General features: G+C 38.9%; 1 protein-coding gene across 1 annotated transcript in view; it reads left to right on the forward strand.

Annotated features, from left to right (window-relative positions):
- The window catches only part of LOC145983721 (histone-lysine N-methyltransferase NSD2-like), an 82614-nt gene extending 68820 nt beyond the window's left edge, over window positions 1–13794 (forward strand). Inside the window, exons 11-13 of the mRNA XM_083116773.1 lie at window positions 1672–1828; window positions 6903–7110; window positions 13639–13794. Of these exons, the coding sequence (XP_082972899.1) occupies window positions 1672–1828; window positions 6903–7110; window positions 13639–13794 (521 nt within the window). The remainder of the gene's footprint in view (window positions 1–1671; window positions 1829–6902; window positions 7111–13638) is intronic.
- Window positions 13795–21923: the final 8129 nt, after the last annotated feature.

The raw sequence follows: 21923 nt of genomic DNA on the forward strand, positions 1-21923 counted from the left end.
AGCGAATGTGACTTTTTCAGGCGCATTGCGCTCCAAAGTCCGAAGCCGATGTCTTCGGCATTGAAAGGCCGCAGATTAGCAACTGGCAACACTGAATACAAACGACGCGAAAAACATCTGGAGCGAGGGAGAAAAGAATATCTCCGCCATGAAGACAGGTGCCTGTAGGGGGGGGAGGCCTGCACCAAGAGGGGCACGCCGGTGTCGTTTCAGTACGAGAGAGGAGAAATTTCCCAGAAATTTCCGAATTCCAACTGCTAGGAATTCTACTTGTTATCATGTCTAATTACTTTGAGCTTTTGTTTACGTGAGGGGACCCAAAAGAAACCGGAATCATTCTCTGGTTTGCAGGCCAATTGTAGTACATGCATCTACCACTAGATTTCTTTTGCGGAGACCCTTCTGCATCAGTCTGTCGACTGTCATCATCGAGTGAAGTCATGGTGCCATGTACATTTTTTTGTTAAGTGCCTCTCGCTTGTTCGTTGATTTTTGTGATGTCTGAAAAGTTTGCACAATGTGCGGCTGTGAAATTCTGTTTTCTGTTGGGGAAAAGGGCAGGGGGAACAGTTGTAATGCTTGAAACACCTTTCAAGGAAGCTTCTCTGGGAAGGACACAAGTTTACGAGTGGTTTTCCCACTTCAGGAATGGTGAATTGTCACTTGCAGATCAACTTTGCTCAGGGTGACATGTCAAGATGTTGATTTTTTTTTTTAATGCAAATGGCATTGTTCACACAGAATTCGTTCCTAACAGTCAAACTGTTAATCGGGCGTTTTACCTGCAAGTTCTGAAATGTTTGCTTGACATGATGAGATGTAAACTCCCCGAGTTATAGCGCAGTGGGGAGGGGTGGCTTCACCAGGACAACTTACCAGTGCACAATGCACTGATTGTCGCACTTTTTAAACAAAACAGCATGAACCAGCTTATTCACCTGCCATCTCTCCGTGCAACTTATTTTCCCTCAAAGAAAAACGTTTTGCAGATGTGGAAGAGGTGAAGTAAGAGACCACGGAGGCATTAAAAGACATCTTTGTTGCAAGAGTTTCAGGACTGCTTCAAAATGTGGAAAACTTGTTTATATGGGTGCATTCCATCAAATGGACAGTGCTTTGAAGGAGATTAAATCTGTAACACCTAAAAATAAATACACTTTTTTTATTAGAAAATTCCAGTTTCTTTTGGGTATGCTCATATGCTCTTGAGTAGGGCATTAAGCAATTTAGATACATTGTTGTTGAGGATTCCACTTTGTATTTCTATTCTGAAGAAGAAATGGTGTAGTCAGTGGTTATGTTTCATTGATGTTATTATGTTACATATTGAAAATATGTTTTCAGTAACTTTTATTACAGTGTCGTATTTATTCTTCCCAAAAATTTTACAGAAACATTTATAAATTTGAGGAAATATGCATATATATGTATTGTAACACATTATATATCTGAGGAAAGAGGACATTTTGCAGTTTTCAGAAATGTTTGGTTAATAACAACAACTTAGCAATATGTTTTCTATGATTTTTCAAAAACATCAGAAAGCCCAGTTTACATGGAAAAAGACAATATTTTTAGGTCAGTTCACTAAGTGTTAATTGTCTAGAGTAGGAGCCAAGTTTGTAAGACATTATTTTTTGTTTTCTCTTACTGTCAAATATTTCATTACAGATGATTTTGTAATTGAATATGTGGGAGAGTTGATAGATGATAAAGAATTTCATAGAAGAATGGAGAAAAAGCAGCTGTTGAAAGAGGAGAATTACTATTTTCTCACCATTTCAAAGGGCTATACCTTGGATTCAGAACACAAGGGCAATTTAGCACGGTAAGTTTTTAGTACATTTTTACTGGTTTTTGAACAAGCAGCTTTTTTCAGACTGGAAGAAATTTTAAGGGGAGGATGTTCAGCTCAAATTTTGATTTGCAATTATAAAATATCCGGGGTGACTCAATCTGATATTTGCACGTATTCCCTCACAATACACTTGGTCCCAACAAAATGTTAGTTCCAGATGTGACTGAAAGGTTTTAGTTGAGATAAAACATATTATACTGGGTGTCCCAGTTAAAAGTTGCATGGCTCAACGACATTTGTCTATGGTGCAAATGACTGCTATATCCACCAGTAAAATGGAATAGCCTATTGTAATGTGAACCATGGTATTTATTCAAGGTCATCAGTATACAATCTTAATTTCTTTTCATGTAACTATTGATCAGAACTGGGCTACTTTTAACTGGAACACCCTTTAGTAGTGAAGTATGTACAGCATATGTAATTATTAGACAGGATTTACATGCACTAGAAACTATACTGCTGGACAAAAAAAAAACGGACACCTTAATATTTTACATCTGAATTGCAATTACTTATGAATTACGCTCTCAATTAAGTATTGAACAATTGAACATTCATTATTGAACATTTTCCATAGTTTTTCCATTTATTATTTATCTATTTATTTACTTATTTACTCGTATTTACTTATTTGGATGTAGGTTTTATTCTCCGAAGAGTCAAAATTCAACCTACGTTCATCAGACGGGCGTGAACATGTGTATAGAAGACCTAATGAGCATTAGGCACAATGTTGTTTCGTTGAAATAACACCCTTTGGAGGCAGTGGTGTCATGGTCTGGGGAGGTATTTCTTTACAAGGACGTACAGAGTTGGTTCTTGTAGAGGATGGGGCAATGACAGCTCGCAGGTATATTACAGAATGTTTGGCAGATCATGTAGTACCATATGCACCATTCATAAGCCCAGATTTTGTTTTTATGCATGACAATGCATATCCTCACATTGCAAATATTGTCACGAAGTACCTGGACGAAGTTGGGATTACGCGATTAGAATGGCCACCACAAAGTCCGAACCTAAATCCAATAGAGCACGTCTGGGATCAACTGAAACAACATATCAGAAACTGCGCAATAGTTCCAGAAACAATTGAAGAGCTAAGACGTGCTATTCAAGAAGAATGGGAGCAATTGGACCAAGAAGTGATTGCCAACCTTATTCGAAGTATGCCACGGCAATTACAAGCTGTAATTGATGGCAGGGGAGGTAACACCCGCAACTAGACAGCGTATATACCCCACCAGTACCAGTTAACAATATTTAAAAAAAATATTGCTAAGATTTTTTTTTATTATTTTTTTTGGTAGTTTTCTGTAACTTTTGTTTATGTTCTAATTTAACTTATTAACAATAAATTTTAATTTGCTTTCTGTTGAATATATTCAGGTTTTCTTATTTCCAATAATTTCTGCAACATTTAGTTAGCCTTCGAATCACAAAAAATGCAAGTGTCCGGTTTTTTTTTGTCCAGCAGTGTAGCAAAATGTATTAATTTTTTAAAAGAAACCATGCTGATGCAAAATATTTAGTAATTTTTCTTAAATGGGATTGTCCTCACAAAATATTCTTGTGCCCACCCCATTCTCTGCTTGCATATTATTCTGGAGTCCTTACTTGCAGTAGATACACTTTAATACGTGGGTTGGAGATGTAATAGTGACAACACTGCTGCATATAGGCCATGAAACAGAGCCAATGCTTCTCCCAGTAAATTGACTCTTCCTTCCAACACTAGGCACATGCATAGTGATGAGAAGAATAGAGTATCATTGGAGTTGGCAGTCTAAAGTTATGTAGTCACAACAGTGTTTTAAAGTAGGAACAGTGGAGTTGGATAAAGATTGAATGCGCCCACAGCACAACAGTGCGGTCTTCGTGAGGCACGAGGGGAATCTGCGTTGCCTGTGACCTGCATTGTAAAATAGGAGGTGACACACTGCTGATACCTCCCATCATTTTGCAGGACAATGCTCGGATGCATGTAGTGCAACCGCTGGCTGATTTGTTAGCTCAATGGGGCTGGCAGGTGCTCTACCATCCTCCGTGCTTCCCCGACTGAATCCCCTGTGACTTTGATTTGATGAAGGGCATTTGCTTCCAAACTGCTCCAGAAATTTTTCAGGCAATAGACTGCTCCATTTGAACCATCAACAGAACAGGCACTGCTACTGGTACACTATGACTTCCACATCACTGGTAACAGGTTGTACACAATGCTGCTGACTTCGTCGAAGGGCTGTAAACGTTTCACAGTGTTATCTCTTTTTGTATCATTTGCATGGCCGTATTTAGAGGGTTTTTTTTTAGGGTTCAACCCCCCCCCCCCCCCGAAACTTCTGGCATATTGGATTAATGGAAGCTTAGAAACCAAAATTTGACACATTTTCAAAAAATTATTTGCAGTTTCACAAAAATACAACAGCGAGACAATTCTGAAAAAATCGAGCTAGAATTTGCAAACATTTTGAATTCTTCAATTTGAGCGAAACGGGTTTAATTCTCAGAATCGCAGCCCACCCGCGACCCCTTCATTTTCACTTCTGTTGTCCTCTTTCCAGTGCTGTTCCTATATCAGACTGAAAGTTCCCTTGTGATTGTCCCAAAATTCCCGTTCCAACTTTTAAATTCCCTGTTCGATAAGGGTTTAAAAACCCCTTTATAAGAGTTCAAACCTAGGATATCCAGCTTCGTAGCGCATTACATTCACTACTCTTCACCCAGCAGTCGATATAGTACATACATTTAACCTATATGCGGTCCTATAAAGGACATACTTGTATAGTGTGTAGTGGTTGTATATAATGTTGTTTGGTAAATATAGGAACAATATGAGCGTCGGAAAGTGGGATCGAACTGGTCCATAGAACCCCCTCACCCCGAATTGACATCGTTTATTGCAAGTTACAAAATAGCAGAACGTTTGTTAGTTTTATTGTTAATAACGAAAATAATGTCCAGTTAGTACTCGAACAGAATAACCAAAGAAAAATGACGTTAGATCGAAAAATTGAGGTTACAATACAGGCACCATGTTATGTTTTACCATTTAATCCAAAGAATAACTGGTTCCACAGTTTTCAAAAATCCAAAAATTAAGTTTTATGTGAATGGTCAAACAACATAAACTTTATGACTAAAATTTCTCTTACTTTTAAAGCTTTTTCTTGAGGTACCTAAAACTTAATAACAAAATATAATAACTGTGCATTTCGGAATACACTGCATGAAACGCAAAATAAATAAATAAAAACCGTTGTGCTGCATATTCACACTTCGGATGGATAGAGTACAAAAGTCTCCTCAAGGATACAAGGACAGCAATAATAATAATAATAATAATAATAATAATAATAATAATAATAATACGTTTGTATCAATTAGTTATTTATAATGAAATTTTAATTATTATTAATTAATAATGATTATTGTTATTATTTCTATTATTCAAATTTCTTGCGATGCGCATGGGAACAATTATGAGTGAACCCCCACCACCCCAAAATCTTTTCCTGCCTACGGCCATGATCATTTGTAAATAAATAGTTGCCACTATTAAATCTCCAACCCATGCATATTTGAACTACAAGACACTTCTCTTTAGTCATCTGGGAACACCACTACTTAATAACAGAATCGATAAATAAAAAGAGTTCCAACCATGTTGCATCATTCATCAAGATACATTGCTTTTTCTGACTCATCATGTACAGCAAAGATGACTCCATAACTGTGATATCATCTGCATGGTGGTTAGTTGCTACAGATAAATTACAGAGACATGTATTTGAATAGTTACACAAACTAGATTCCAGTGTGAAACTCTTATATTTGGCTAAAATAATTAAGAATTCTGTCAAATTCTCAAAAGTATGCGCCGGCCCCCATGACGAAGTGGTTAGCACATTGCGCTACGATGCCAGGGGTCCCAGGTTTGAATCCCGGCATGAATGTTTGTGGGTGTCTATTCATCACATCATCACTCATCACCATCTTCGCAAATTAGCCAAAAGTGGCACAAAAAGCGAAGTAAAATAAAGCAATTCAATCAATCAATCAAAAATATGCACTTGATATGAAAAGAAAAATGTGTGTGGGAGATTCCAATAGATTCTCTTGAAGTATCAAGTATATGTAGCATATATGTAATAATATTCTCCTCAAGTGCCAGATAGAAGCAACAGAAAAATGTTGGGGGAAAAATATAAACAAGTTTGTGAAGTTGTATTATTGGTAGAAATATCAGTAAAAGAAGAAATGAATCATACCTTAAAATTATGAATGATGTGTAGCTATGAAATTGTTTCAAAAATCCTGTGAACTAGCTGATGATGCTGAAATATACAGGATCAAATTGTACAGTTCAAGCTTCATTATTTGAACACACAGTAATTTGTAGGGCTGACTGATACTCATATTGATTCCCACCAATCCTGATACTGATACTTGAAAATTGTAACAATTAAAATTTGTTCAAAACATTGATTAATTTTAATGGCTGATTATTCCACTCTGCTTATACTGAACCATTCCGTTCTTCCCACTGGTGTCTTCACACAGCTAGTGGTTAGCAAAGTATGTTATGATGACTCAGGTCCCAGTTCGAATTCTGGCATGGGTGTTTTTGTGAGTGTCGCAAAGATGAGGATGAGTGATGAGATGGTGAAATTGATGAAGGGACACTTACAAAGAACAGCCATGCCCAGGCTAGGATTCGAAACCTGACACCCCTGGTGTTGTAGCATTGGGTGTAACCACTCTGCCACTAAGGTTGGTGGTATCACTAGAAATTGGTAAGAGCTCAAGCATCAGTATCAGTTTCTGTTCAGTGTGTCATAAGCTCAACTTTAATCAATACGATAACTTCTCTCAGAAGTGCAGGATATGAAACAGAAGGAATGAAAATAGCAATTGACAATTTGCCTACTAATATAGTTGCCACCAGCTGCACCATGCCAACTCTGATCACAGTGATAAACTGAATTCAATTTCTTAAATTAAAAGTACTTCAACTTTGACATAATTTTGTATTTTATTACAGATTTGTAAATCATTCCTGTGATCCTAACTGTGAAACTAGGAAATGGACAGTAAATAATGAGACCCGCATTGGATTGTTTTGTATTCAGGATATCCCTAAAGGAATGGAGGTTACAATAAATTACAACCTAATCAACCTTGGAAATAGTAAGAAGCCCTGTTTGTGTGGAGCTGCTAATTGCAGTGGCTTTATTGGTGCCAAAACAAAGGTAAATTCAGACTATTTTCTTAAATACATTGTAGCATACAATTTTTTTTTAACCAATGAAAATGAATAGTCCTGAATTGTACAATTTATATTAAGGTACCTGAACCCAAAATGACCTAATACCCAATATGGTCAACCTATTTATTGTTTCCAAGTAGTCACAAGGTTAATTCAACAGATGACGTTAGTATGCTATTTAGACTGTCCGAATGACATGATTGAACTTATTGGCTGTACCTATAGTGCAGTAACTTGAGGACAAAGAAGTGAAGTAGCTGGACCTTGTGATTTAATATTATTGCATATAGGGTCGGATTAAGGTGGGTGCTATTGATGCTGTATCATTAGGCCCAGATGAAAACAGATGAGAATTTTCCGAAAGCTGAACAGTTTTCTTTTGCTATATTAACCTGAAAATAAATCTTAGAATGAAATTTGGAGCCCCAATTTCGGACGCCTAGACACAGGTAGTAAAAATTTTTAACTTGAAAGTTAGTTGTATACAAAAAAATCGACAGTATGCACCATCAGGCCCAATTTCGTCTTAATCCGGCCCTGGAGGCATTTAAGCTATCGACTACAAAACCATGAAATATCAGAAAGTCAAATTCAATGCATTAAGAAATTAACCGAATGTGAATTTAGACTGCAGAAAAACATAACTATTGATGAGCAACAGGGACTGTGAATTTCACAGGAAAAGCAGCATTAGCATGAGGCCTTGAAATGAAGAATACTAGGCCTATATGTCATTAAGTATTTGGCAGTGCATGATCTTGCATTACAGGGCCTGGGGCATAAAATATTCGCGGGACGTACTATATATATTTCAATTTTTCTTCCTTAGTCTGAAGTACAGGTGTCCTACAAAATCATAATGTAAACATTATTACATTTTCATTTAGTTTTCATTCTGATGTACATCGTTACCAGGTGGAGGAACATGGCACAGTCGTTCAGATCCACTGTAGGTTCAGTATTGATTAGCCTCTCTGGGCATAAAGTGGACTTACAACATAAAATCAATCAATCTGATGTTCATTATATTTAATTGCAAAAACGGGAATGTTTAATATCATGTTTTTACTTTAACTAAAAAGTAGCAATATTTAATCATATCCAATAACATAATTGTTTTCTTTACTTTTCATTGAATTTTGACACTGTAGTGAATTTGCATTGCTTCCATAAAATAATATTTTCATATCTTATTTCATTCTATAAGTAAGCAAACAATAGCCTATATGTTTATGATTTCAGTAATTTTGGATATATTTAAGTATGTCAAAATAATACACGCATGCAGGCTATATCAGATTAGTTACTTAATTGAAAGCACCAGCATCCTATAAACTTGAGACACCAGTTATGGTGACTGCCTGGAACGATATCCTTGGCAGTCTCAACAGTACAAGCATTAGCCTCCAAGATCCTACAGTCAGAATGAATTCGGCAATTGGCTTGATGGTTTCACTGGTCGACACGGTTCAGTTTGCACAGGATAGATTTGACTTGTATGAGCAGATGGCGACCGAAAAGGTTCAACATGGCAAATGCAAAGATGAGCAGCATCGAGGCTGCAAGCGAAACTGAATGCCTGAAGAAGGAGCTGCAAACGAAGCAGATCTCAGCCAATCGAAGAATTCGCGCTTGCTAAGGCTCGAACAACAGTAATATAAGTAAGCAGCACCAGCGCACCTCTCATAATCATTTCATAATCACAATAATAATAATTAAAAAGACATAAAAACAAGAAAAACATTAATGTGTGTGTGTGTGTATATATATATAAATCAAATAAGGTAAAAGGAAACACTCACCGGACAGTAGGAAAATTCAAAATTTTCGCTAATTTATAGCATCATCGGTGTGAGAAGAAACAGAAGACGGAACCGGAAGTTCTTCCGGTTCCGTCTTCTGTTTCTTCTCACACCGATGATGCTATAAATTAGCGAAAATTTTGAATTTTCCTACTGTCCGGTGAGCGTTTCCTTTTACCTTATTTGATTTTTACTTAGCCCTTTTGGCCCTCCTTGCTTTTATCCATTTATATATATATATATATATATATATATATATATATATATATATATATATATAAAGTGAAAGAGGAGAGAGGAAACACTTAGTTCTACAACGTCTCTCTACTCCTGACGATGTGACATACAATCACGAAAATTTGATTTTTTTTCTTTGTCCGGTGAGTGTTTCCTCTCTCCTCTTTCACTTTTTATTTAGCCCTTGTGGCCCTCCTTCCTTTTATCCATCTATTTCTCCTCACACCGATGATGCTATGAAATTAGCGAAAATTTTGAATTTTTCTACTGTCCGGTGAGTGTTTCCTTTTACCTTCTTTGATTTTTATATATATACAGGGTGACTGGTAATTAGATGTATTCCCTAAAAGGGGTTAAAGTAGAGACAATTTGCAATAAATTTGACCATATGATACCCCGTCCGAAAATTAGTAGTTTTTGAGATAATCGAATATCTTTTGTTTCTTTAAAAAATGACAATTTTCCACATAAAAAGATGAATTGAGAAAAAACTGCTCATTGTATGGAACTTATTTCAGCGTTTTCTGATAGCTAACAAGTAAGTGGTTCGTTGAAAAAAAAGTTTTCCCCAAGTAACAATCACATGTAAGTAACGGGTGGGTCTAAACTTACAAGTGATGATAAAAAAATGCACTCTTAGTTTACTTGGCAATGTATTAATAACAAAAATGGTATGACACGAAGCGTACAAATTACTTAAATTACTTCCTTGTGACATCTGCTATCCAACAAGGTACAAATGTTGCTAACATTCACATTTGTGTACAAGAAATAAAACTTCATTCATCTTCATGTGAATGGAATCAATGAACAATACAATTAATGAACATTACACGTCTTGCTCAAAGTGGGCACCTCCGTTACGAATGCAGGCACGCAGGTTTTTACAGACATTTGGTCTCTTAACTCGTGATGTGATGGTGTCCTTGATGTGTTGACCAGCTGTTAAGATCCTCTCCCTGAGCTCTTCTTGCGAGTTTACCAGTGTCTTGTAAACTAATTTTTTCATGTGGCTCCAAATATAAAAGTCGCAAGGCGTCAAATCGATCGGGGAATCGAGCTGGGCAGTCATCATGCTGATAAATCATGTCACGTCTTGTAGCTAGAGGCACATCCTCCAACAACATTGCCATCCCGTTCCTCAAAAAATGTTCATAAGTGATGCCATTTAAGATTTGGGGCAGGAAAAATGGCTCGATCAAATGATTGTTGATTACGCCCATCCATACTTCTGCCTGGGCGTGCGGCAGTGGCTGGATGAAAATTACCCAAAGAAATGGATTGGCCGAGGTGGCCCGATTCCCTGGCCGGCTCGATCCCCCGATTTTTCGCCTTGCGACTTTTACATTTGGAGCCACATGACAAGACACCGGTAAACTCGCAAGAAGAGCTCAGGGAGAGGATCTTAACAGCTGACCAACACATCAAGGACACCATCACATCACGAGTTAAGAGACCAAATGTCCGTAAAAACCTGCGTGCCTGCATTCGTAATGGATTTGCCCACTTTGAGCAAGACGTGTAATGTTCATTAATTGTATTGTTCATTGATTCCATTCACATGAAGATGAATGAAGTTTTATTTCTTGTACACAAATGTGAATGTTAGCAACATTTGTACCTTGTTGGATAGCAGATGACACAAGGAAGTAATTTAAGTAATTTGTACGCTTCGTGTCATACCATTTTTGTTATTAATACGTTGCCAAGTAAACTAAGAGTGCATTTTTTTATCATCACTTGTAAGTTTAGACCCACCCGTTACTTACATGTGATTGTTATTTGGGAAAAACTTTTTTTTTTAACGAACCACTTACTTGTTAGCTATCAGAAAACGCTGAAATAAGTTCCATACAATGAGTAGTTTTTTCTCAATTCATCTTTTTATGTGGAAAATTTTCATTTTTTAAAGAAACAAAAGAAATTCGATTATCTCGAAAACTACTAATTTTCGGACGGGGTATCATATGGTCAAATTTATTGCAAATTGTCTCTACTTTAACCCCTTTTAGGGAATACATCTAATTACCAGTCACCCTGTATATATATATACAAATGATGGAGGAGACAGTAAACACTTACCACACGAAGAGAAATAGTTCTATATTTCGCAATAATATATATCGCATTTTCAAAGTAGAAGATAGATAGATCGGTGGCATGTAGAGTAGAGGCACAGAATACTGACCGTAGCGTCTCTATGGTCAGTGTTTCCAGAAACAGTTGATAGAGAACCAAAAGTACTTTAACCAGTGTTTACTGTAAGGTGGGCGGGTAGTTTCGGGAGGAGAGGAAAGTGTTACTGGTTGGCTAGTTGAGTCCGGGGGGTATAGTGACGTGCATGCCTGCTATATAGGCCCTTTTTCATCGCCTGCGGAAAGATGTGTCAGAGTGGGGTGGTAAAAGATGGATGATGGCAACACGGAAAGAGTTATTGAAGGTGGTGTTATGGCTGTTGGTGTGGATGGCAACTGTGAAATCTGAGTTTTGGGTGGAGGAACGGTGATTATTGATCCTTAGGTTCAAGGGGGTGGAGGTATCGCCTAAGTAGAAGTTGCTGCAGATTTGACAGTTAAGGGTGTAAATCAGGTTGGATGAATCGCAGGTGCCCTTAGGGTGAAGGGTGAACTCACCTACTGCTGTGGGGATCAGGAGGCTGGGGGAGGTGATAAGTATGGGGCAGGTCTTGCATCTGGGTTTGTTGCACCTGTGAGCTGGGGGGAGTGGTGTGGAAGGGGTGGGAGTGTTTCGGACCAAGATGTTTTGGAGGTTGGGGGGGTGAGACGGAAGACGACCCTCAGTTTATCCCGAAAGATGTCCCTGGTGTCAGGATCACTGTGCAGGATGGGTAGGAGGGTGTGGAGGGTATGTCTGATTTTCGTAATGTGGGGGTGGTATTGGGTGATCAGAGCTGGAGGGTTGGTTTTGGGTTGTTTGGTGCGGTTGTGGGAGGTGGCTCTAGTGATTTGTTTGTTGATGAGGGTGGATGGGTAGCCACGGTTGGTTAGGGCTTGGTGCAGGCGTAGGTTGTAGTTTTGGCGGGATGAGGGGGATGAGTTGAGGCGCTGGCCTCTGAGAGCAAGGGAAAATGGGATGGCTTTTTTGGTGTGGTAGGGGTGTGAGCTGGAGTAGTGGAGATACTGGAGGTGGTTGGTCGGTTTGATGTGTATGGAAGTTTCCAAGTGGTCTCCCGCAATGAGGATGTCCACATCTAGGAAGGTCACTTGGTCTTTGGAGTGGAACCAGGTGAATTTGAGGGTAGTGATGTCACTCAGTTGGTTTAGGAATGTAGTGAGGGAGGGTTCGCCATGTGTCCAGAGGAGGAAAATGTCATCTAAGAATCTTAGCCAGAGGAGTGGTTTCAGTTGCTGGGAGTCAAAGAATTCCTGTTTCAGCCTGCCCATGAACAGGTTGGCATAAGAGGGGCCCATGCAGGTACCCATAGCTGTGCCACGTATCTGCAGGTAATGTTGGTCACCGAAGCAGAAGTTGTTGCAGGTAAGTACAAGGTTGGCTAGTTGTATTTTAACGAGATGGTCCGGGGATTCGTGGCTCCAGGTTACGTTGCCTTTAGGATAGGTGAACCTAACCTACTCACCAACTTTGGGCTTGACTGAATTTGCAAGTGTACCTGGCTACGCAACCTGGACGTACTTATCCCCTTGCAGCTTTACGCTGTCCTCCTATGACCATATGCATGGAGGATGTCCCCAGCTGACCAGCATCCATTCCTAGGAATGATTGCTGGTTTATCATAGGGACTTTTAGCCTATCTAAGTCAGAACGAGAGGAGAATCCCTGGCCTTATCCGCCCAAATATGAATTAAAAACCAAGACGTTGGAATGACACATTTAATTTTCTTGGGTCTCTCACATTTAAATAAAAACAAGCACTGAACAAACTTACAGGGGTGTTTTTACATAGGTAACCAACAAATAGGTAAACAAGAGCATGGTACTTACATAGTCCGGTTCCACTTCATCATATCTGGGCACTTGGCACTTTCGCACTACCACTCCAACTTTAAACGGGGGGATTTCAGAGAATCTACACTTGAAATATAACTGGGTCATAAGGTAGATGGTTCTTAAAATAAGAATGCATTGTTCCATGGAGGTATATAACAAAGGATGTGCTGAGTAAACTTGGATGCCTTTGGATGCATACCACATTGGTCTTTTGAAGGCCCTTTGTCCATACCATGTGGTTTGCAATTGTTCCGTTTTTTCCTGGTTTCAGGTTCCTTACACTGTAGGACACTTCAAAACAGTTACTTTGTCCCTTTCATGCACTATTAGCTTAGTTCTATGCACATTATGGGTTTTCCGCACTTTAGAAACAATGGCCGCACCATCATTTCCCTCTCCAATGGCCTACTATGGCCCAAACTGCTGGAGCGATGTTTACTGGTTCAAAACCTAACAACAAGTGGGATCAAGATGGCGTCCTCTCATGATATGTATCATTTCAGCTCTCCTGTCTGGAGGCCATGCCCAGGAGGCCATCTGATTGGTCCACAGCACCTTTGGTTGTCTTGCTTCAACCAAGTACCTCAAAAAATCCACAAGGTGGCAGTCTAGGCAGGGCTAGTTCCACTTGCTCTCAACAGGTGGCACTGGTGCTGTGATATCGATTGTTTTTTGTCAAAAACATCGATTTTTTATTTTTGTATGTGGGGTTTATTTGTGCTAATAAATGTGAATTGGGGTTATTCTCAGGGAAGGCAAGTTATTTTGTGCCTGCACAAATGTTATCCTGAAAATCTATTTACTAATAAAAAATTTGCTTGAAATGCAACATGTGCTCATGGGATTAGGCCTACTTACAAAATGTTAGCATTTTGATAACCAATGATTTTGGGTCAGGGACCTATTATTTACTTGATATTTTGGTGTTTTAGCATGATTTTACCACTTAGGCCTAATTCCTGCTAATTTTAGTATGTAGGGAAATGGCTACTCCTGTTAATTTTACATGGAGTGAAATAGCCTTGTACTTTTGTTGGAGTGGAGTGGTGCTTGTACTATGTATTGGGGATGTATAGCCAACTTTTGGTTGGTTATAGTATCAAGAAGTGAGTGCTGGGATTGTGGGGTTTGGGTCGGCTGTTAAGGAATGTTAGGGAATATTGGTTTAGAGGGATGTGACATCAACTGTTGTGAGGATGGTGTTTGATGGTAGGGATGGTAAGTTTTGGATGATGTTAAGGAAGTGATTGGTGTCACAGAGGTAGGAGGGCAGGGCTTGGACGAGGGGTTGGAGGTGAGAGTCTAGAAAGGCTGATATGCGTTCAGTGTGTGAATTGTAGCTGGACACAATGGGTCTCCCGGGGTTGTTCGGTTTGTGAATTGTTGGGATGAGGTAGAAAGTGGGGGTGCAGGGGTTGTCAGGTATGAGTGAGGAGCTGGTGGAATTGGATAGGCCTTCAGGGGGTCCTCGGGAGAGGACAAAATCCCGAATTTTATCTAGGTGTGTGGTAGATGAATCAACCGTGGTGGGCTTGTAGGTCGATGAATCAGAGAGTTGGCGGGAGGTTTCCGCCACATAGTCGGAGGAGTTCATGACTACTGTGGTGGATCCTTTATCGGTGGGGAGGATTTTGATGTCCGGTTTGTTGCGGAGGGCTTGGTGCTGGGCTGGGGTTAGATTGTGGTGCGAAGAGGAGTTTTGGAGGTATGTACTGTCGGAAACATTGTTGACAACAGAGGTGATGTATCTTTCGAGGGGGTGGTTGTTGGGAAGGGAGGGTTGATCATGGGGGGAGGGGGGCAGAATTGAAGGAGACTGGGGTGTATGTCTGAGGGATTAGCATTGGAGGGGGGATTCTAGGCCCAAAAATATATCCACCTGAGTGTGCAGGCAAAAGTTTGTATGTCAAATAGTAGCCGGAAATTGTTAGGGGTGGAGGCTGGGGAGAAGGTGAGACTTTTGGAAAGAACGTCAATTTTCGGTGGTTGTGAGGTTGTGATTGGAGAGGTTCAAGAGGGAGGTGCAGTCAGAGGTGGTTGGGTGTGGTGTGGTTGGGTGTGAGGAATGTCAATATGCTGGGGGCATCTTTTGTCTGAGGACTGGTGCTCTTCTGTGGTGTGGTGGGAGGGAGGGGCACAGTAGGACATGGTAGGTTGGGGTGGAGTGGGTAGCAGCAAGGGTGGGTCTGGAGGTAAGGGACAAGTAGTTTTGTGTTGGTGTTGTGGAAGGAGGGGAAGGGTGCATCCTGCATTCAGGGCTTGTCGGCAGATAATGGAAAGTTCTTGCAGGTGTTTCTGGTGGAGGTTGTGGGCAATGGACTGGGAAAGGTTCCAGAGTATGTTTATTTGGTTGTTGTTGTTGTTGCCTGGGGTCAGTAGGAGGATTTTAGTGAGGGACTGGATGGAAATCAAGAGTTCTCGAGCCCGGTGGAGCTGTGATTTGTACATGGTTAGGGTTAGTTCGGCAGCAAAATTTCTCGCTAGGGGGCGAATATTAGGTTGGATGTTTGGAGGGCATGGCCGAGAAAGGGAGTTTGGGCATCAAGCTTTTAGGAGCTAGGCCTAATACCAGGCATGAATGTAAGAAACGTGTGTGACAAACAGATTCGTTGAAGGAAATAATGAGTGACCGGAGTCGGGAGAGTTGGCGTGAGGTGTACACAAAAGGGTTCATATCCAAATAGGAAAAAAAACACAGGAATAGGATCAGAAAAGGTGCCAGAAGGGCGGATAAATACAAATGATGAATATTTTGTTTATCAGTGTGTCCTAAAATGATTCTCGGAGTTTCATAGTCTTTTAATTTCCCTTATATGTGGGGTACAGTGGGATGCACAAGTATTGCTTGGCAAATTATCCATGACTATTTTTATAAGTTTACCTCTTACATCCTACATGTTTCTAAGCAATGAATTTTTACTTATACTGGAGCAGAGCAGCATTGTTCAGCATTTTGTTTCAATTCTTGAGGTTCTCATTCAGTAAAACAATTTGCATGAACATGGTGATGGACAATTTATTCCGTAATATGTATTCATCCCACTGTACAAGGACAAGGACCTCTCCTATGACGCAGTGGTAGCGTCGTAGCCTTGTAATCAAGGGGCTCCCGGGTTCGATTTCTGGTGGAGGCACATAGTGGTTCGGATCCCAGTTTAAACTTTAGGTCCAGTACCAGTTAGCCTTATTGTGCATAAAGTGGACTTAAAACACCAACTCAATCAATCAATCATGTACAAGGACAAAGCTTATATGGAAGTAAACAAGAACTGAACAAGTTTACGTAGTGTACCATATGAATGTTCAATGTGAGCACCTTTAGTGACACGACACACATCCATTCGGTAGTCCAATTCTTCCCAGACACAGGTCAGCATGTCTGGAGTGATAGATTGAACAGCTGCAACAATCCTGTTTCTCAAGTCTGGCAGGTAGCGGTGGTACGTACACTTTATCTTTCACATAGCCTCACAAGAAGAGGTCGGAAGGTGTGAGGTCAGACCGAAACCCCACAAATCAACATATTCTTACTTACTTCTTCTTCCCCTTGGTGCTGTTAGGTGTCGGGGTCCTTCAGCCATCTGCTAAAACTCTTCCTATCTTGTGCTATTCTCTTAACTTCCATTAGTGTCTTCCCTCTTTTAGTAATCATCTCTGACAGGTATTTTCCCATTCTATCCGAGGTCTTCCTCTCCTTCCTTCTGGTCTCGCTTCCATTACTTGTTTCGGTTTTCTTTTTTCTCCCATTCTCATGACATGGCCATACCAGCCCAGTGTTCTTCTCTCTATTATCTCTTCAATGGATTCTACTTGTAGCTGTTCCCTGATTTTAGTGTTCCTGATTCTATCTCGTCTGGTTTTTCCTACGACTCTTCTGAGGTAGTTCATCTCTGTTGCTCTTAATCTACTTTTATGCTTATTTTGGGGTATTAAGCTTTCTATGCCATAGAGCATTGTTGGTAAAATTATGGTTTTATAAATCCTTAATTTAGTATTTTCTTGTACCTCCTTTTTTCCTACTATTGTATTACTTATTTGGTAATATATTTTATTTGTGTTTTGAACCCTGCTATTTATTTCGTCTTCTACTTTTCCATCGGCTGTTATTATTTTTCCCAAATATTCATATCTATTCACTTGTTCTAGCTGTTCTCCTTGCCATTTTATTTCCAATCTCTCTTCATTTCCATGCTTTGATATATGCATTACTTTACTCTTCTTTGGGTTCACTATCATTTCTCTATCTTGTATTGAGCTGGCCCTTTCTGTTACTGTATTTTGTAGTTCCTGTTTAGTTGATGTTATTAATGCTATGTCATCAACATACAGAAGTGACTGTACATAAACTGGTTTTAGTTTCCTATTTCCAACCTTACATTTTCGAGTTGTTCTTCTACATTGTTTATGTATTTGATCCTTTAGTATTATAAATAGTAAGGGGCTGACGCTATCTCCTTGTTTAACTCCTTTGTTCATGTTAAATTCTTTTGATTTCTCACCTCCTATTCTCACTATTCCTTTAACTGTCTTGCAGACACTTTGTATTCTTCTTACTAGTTTTTCTGAGGCTCCTATTTTCTGTAACGCTGACCATAGTTGTTGTTGTGGTACTGTATCAAAAGCTGCCTTTAAGTCCAAAAAGGTTTTTTTTTTTCTCTGCTAAGAGATGTATCTATGACTTGTCGTAGCGTGAAAATGTGATCTTGCGTTTGCCTTCCTCTTCTGAAAGCTGCTTGTTCTAACTCCTCCTCTACTTCATCTTTTAGCCTTCTTTCTAAGATTCTTGTGTATATTTTTAGAGCTACTGAAGATAGACAGATTGCTCTATAATTTTCACATTTTACAGTGCTACCCTTTTTGTGGATTGGTATGATCATGTTTCTTTCCCAATTGTTGGGTATTTTAATTCTGTTCATGCTTCATTACAAATCTTCCACAACCATTGTACAACTTTCTTTTTTATTATTTCTGGGTATACTCCGTCTGCTCCTGTTGCTTTTCCTAATTTCACTCTCTTTATTGCATCCTCCACTTCTTGCATTTTTATTTCATCTCTTCCATCCTCTTCTACATTTGCACTCTCCATTGCATCTTCTTCCCCACCTAGTGGTTGCAGGACCTTGTAGTTGGTGGTGGGGCTTGCGTGTTCTGATGATCCCCTAGGCTATACCGGCGGTAGCATAGCTACTGGCAGGGTCTCCCATGCCAGGCAGGCTAGCGAGTAAAGAGCCAGACTAAGAAGCAACCTAACGGTCAACGGCTCCAAAGGCGGAAGAAGATGGATGGTCATCTCAACGGCTGAGGAGGCGGAGGAACCTAGAGGAGTAATACCTCTATAAAAAACCTTGGTCCATCTGGCTCCGGATGGTAGCACCTTGTAAGGGCCCCTTGCCAGGGTTACGGTGAAGACCTCAACTTCAACTCAACTCAACTTCAAAGGCTAAGGGAGTAAACCACGAAAGAAAATCCTGGTCCTCCAGGTTGGGGGTTGGAGTGAGAGACTTTAACTCTACCCGTAAAACGTAGAGCAGAACAGCTAAGCTATGCTCACTGCAAGCCCAGACGCAGAAAGGAGGCAGCCCCTCCACTGGGCTAAAATGCTGTAGGCCAATCCCCTGCACATTTGAACCTACAATGATTAAAAGAAGAACAAGAGAGCAAGTCGGACAGATCACGACGATTACGAATTTGGTGAGGATATGGCTCAGTGAATGTTGGAACATGGAATGTAAGGGGTCTAAATGGGAAAGAATGTGAATTATTAAGAGAGATAAAGGAAACAAAAGTGAAATACCTTGCAGTTACAGAAACAAGGAAGAAAGATAATGGAATTAAAGAACTTGATGAAAACTTTCTTCTATTCTACAGTGGAGTACCAAAACAAGAAAGAGCAAGATCAGGAGTGGCATGTATGATACATAAAGATAGAAAGGAAAATATCAAGGGATGGAAATTTATAAATGAGAGAATAATGACAGTAGACATTTTAGAGCAGAAAGAATTAACTCTAGTGATTGTATATGCCCCTAACGAGAATGAAACTTCAAACAACAAAGATCAGTTTTATGAAATACTACAAAGAACTATTGCAGACATAGATAAAGAAGTTATTGTCCTAGGAGATATGAATGCCAAAGTGGGAAATAAACCTGATCGATGGGGAAAAGTAATAGGAAAGTATGGAGAAGAAGTTAAAATAACAATGGAGAGAGACTATTGGAACTCTACACTATGTATATACATAAAGACATACACAAATATACTAGAGAAGAACCAAGTAGAAATGAAAAATCTATAATATATTACATCATTGTGTGGAGAGATATGAAAAAGTTCATAAGAGATGCAAGAGCTAAAAGAGGGCCAGAACTAAACACTGATCATAAACTTCTCATATTAGATATGACCATAGGGGTTAAAAGTAAGACATCAAGGATGAATAGAAGGAAGAAAACGATAAATTACAACATAAGAGAGAATATAAAGGTATACAAGTTGAAAGAGAAAAATGTTCAAGAAGAATTTAGAAACAAAGTGAAAGAAGAACTAGCGAATGAGCAAGTAGAAGAAAGAGAAGAGGACTTAGAAAAACTCTGGAGTAAATTGAAAGGGGCAATAATATCTGCAGCTGAACAAGTATGTGGAACATCTAGAGTAGGAAGCAAGAAGAAGATAACAAATTGGTGGAATCCAGAAATAGAAGCAGAGGTAAAAGATAGGAAAGAAAAATGGAATAAATACCTGTCAGTGGGTACTCTGGAGGCATTTGAAGAATATAGAAAGCAGAGGTATAAAGTGAAGAAAGTGGTTCAAGAGGCAAAGAAAGAAATGTGGGAGCAATTTGGAAGAAATATGGAGCAAAATCGTAAGGAAAATCAAAAACTTTTTTACAAAGTTTTGAAGAAAATGAGGAAACAAAAAGATTGCCCTTTAAAATTTATATATGATGAAAATAAGAAATTATTAACAAATTCTGAAGAAATAATGAAAAGATGGAAAAACTACTTCCAAAAATTATTAAGTGAAAACAAAAGAAATGTACCAAATGAAGAGGAGGAGGAGGAGGAGAGAAGGCCTGAAGAACCAGATATACTAGATGTAGAACAAGAAGTAATTACATGGGAAGAGTTAAAGAAAGCTATTAGTAGAATGAAACTAGGAAAAACAGCTGGTCATGATGGCATTGCACCAGAAATGATCAAGTATATGTTAAAGGAAGGAGAAGATCTGTTGCTCAGAATAATAAATGTGGCATGGAAGGAAAAGAAGATAGTGAAGGATTGGGAAATATCAATACTAATACCAATTATAAGAAAGGAGATATCAGGGAATGCGGAAATCACAGAGGTATTTCACTACTCAGTGTGCCTGGCAAAGTCTATTCAAGAATTTTGGAAACTAGACTAAGACAAGAAATCGAGAATATATTAGAGGAGACACAAAGTGGATTCAGACCAGGTAGAGGTGTCCAAGATCACATATTTACAATAAGGCAAATAATAGAGAAAGTTATAGAATACAATAGAGAATTATACCTATGCTTTATAGATTTGAAAAAGGCTTTCAATAGGGTGCCATGGCAAGAGCTATGGAAAACTCTAAAGAAAAACAAAGTAAACAAACAATTAGTAGAAGCAATACAAAGTTTCTACAGAACAAATAGATGCTATGTCAGAACTGGCAATAACAGATCAGAGGAATTCATAACATCAACAAAAGTAAAACAAGGTGATATTTTATCCCCATACTTGTTTATCATTCTAATGGATGATGTTCTGAAAGAAATAAAACCAAAGATGAGAAAATTCAAAGTAGGAAATTGGAAACTGAAAACTGTAACTGTATGTGAACTTTTATATACAGATGATATTGTATTGTTTGCAAATTCACAAGCAAACCTACAAAGGAATTTAGAAATAATAAATGGTAATATGTCAAAGAAATATATGAAAATAAACAAAGATAAAACAACTGTGTTAAGGATAGGGAGAATAGAAAAACCCTGCATAATAAGCCTTGAAGATTCAGAGCCAAAACAAGTACAAAGTTTTAAGTATCTAGGTGTGACAATCAATAGTAATGGAAAAATAGATGAAGAATTAAACACTCGAATAAAGAATACAAACAGATTATATTATGCCATAAACAAAGGATTTTTAGGGAAAAAGGAAATAAGCCAAAAAACAAAAATGATTGTGTACAAATCAACTTATGTACCAACATTGATATATGGAAGTAAATCCTGGATAATTAATGAAAAACAAAACTTACAAACAGTAGAAATAAAACATTTGAGGAGAACAGTGGGAAAGACCAGAAGGAACAAAATCAGAAATTAAACAATCAGAATAACATTAAACACAAAACCAATATGTCAGGATGTTGAGCTAGCACAACTCAGATGGTTTGGACACATCAGCAGAATGCCTGAACATCGAATACCTAAAGAGGTATGGGAAGCAAGAATGGGAGGATTGGGTGCAAAGAGACCAAAAGGTAGACCATGCAGGACATGGAATGAGGGAATGAAGGATATCCTGAGCAGGAGGAACGTCTTGTGGAGTGAAGGAAGGAAGTTGGCAGAAGATCGTGACAGATGGCGAGCTCTCTACAAAACCTCAACACCAATCGGTAGAAGAGGATCGGAATAAGTAAGTAAAGTAAATTGCATCTTCTTCATTCATCTTCCCATTTTCATCTCTAAATGTGTTTTCGTCCAGGTCTTCAATATATCATCAGTTTCTGTTTGGATCTTTCCTGATTCATCTTCTATGTTTCTTATTCTCTT

Source organism: Lepisma saccharinum, chromosome 2 (assembly GCF_977018435.1).
Source record: "Lepisma saccharinum chromosome 2, izLepSacc3.1, whole genome shotgun sequence".
NCBI classification, from domain to species: Eukaryota; Metazoa; Arthropoda; class Insecta; order Zygentoma; family Lepismatidae; genus Lepisma; species Lepisma saccharinum.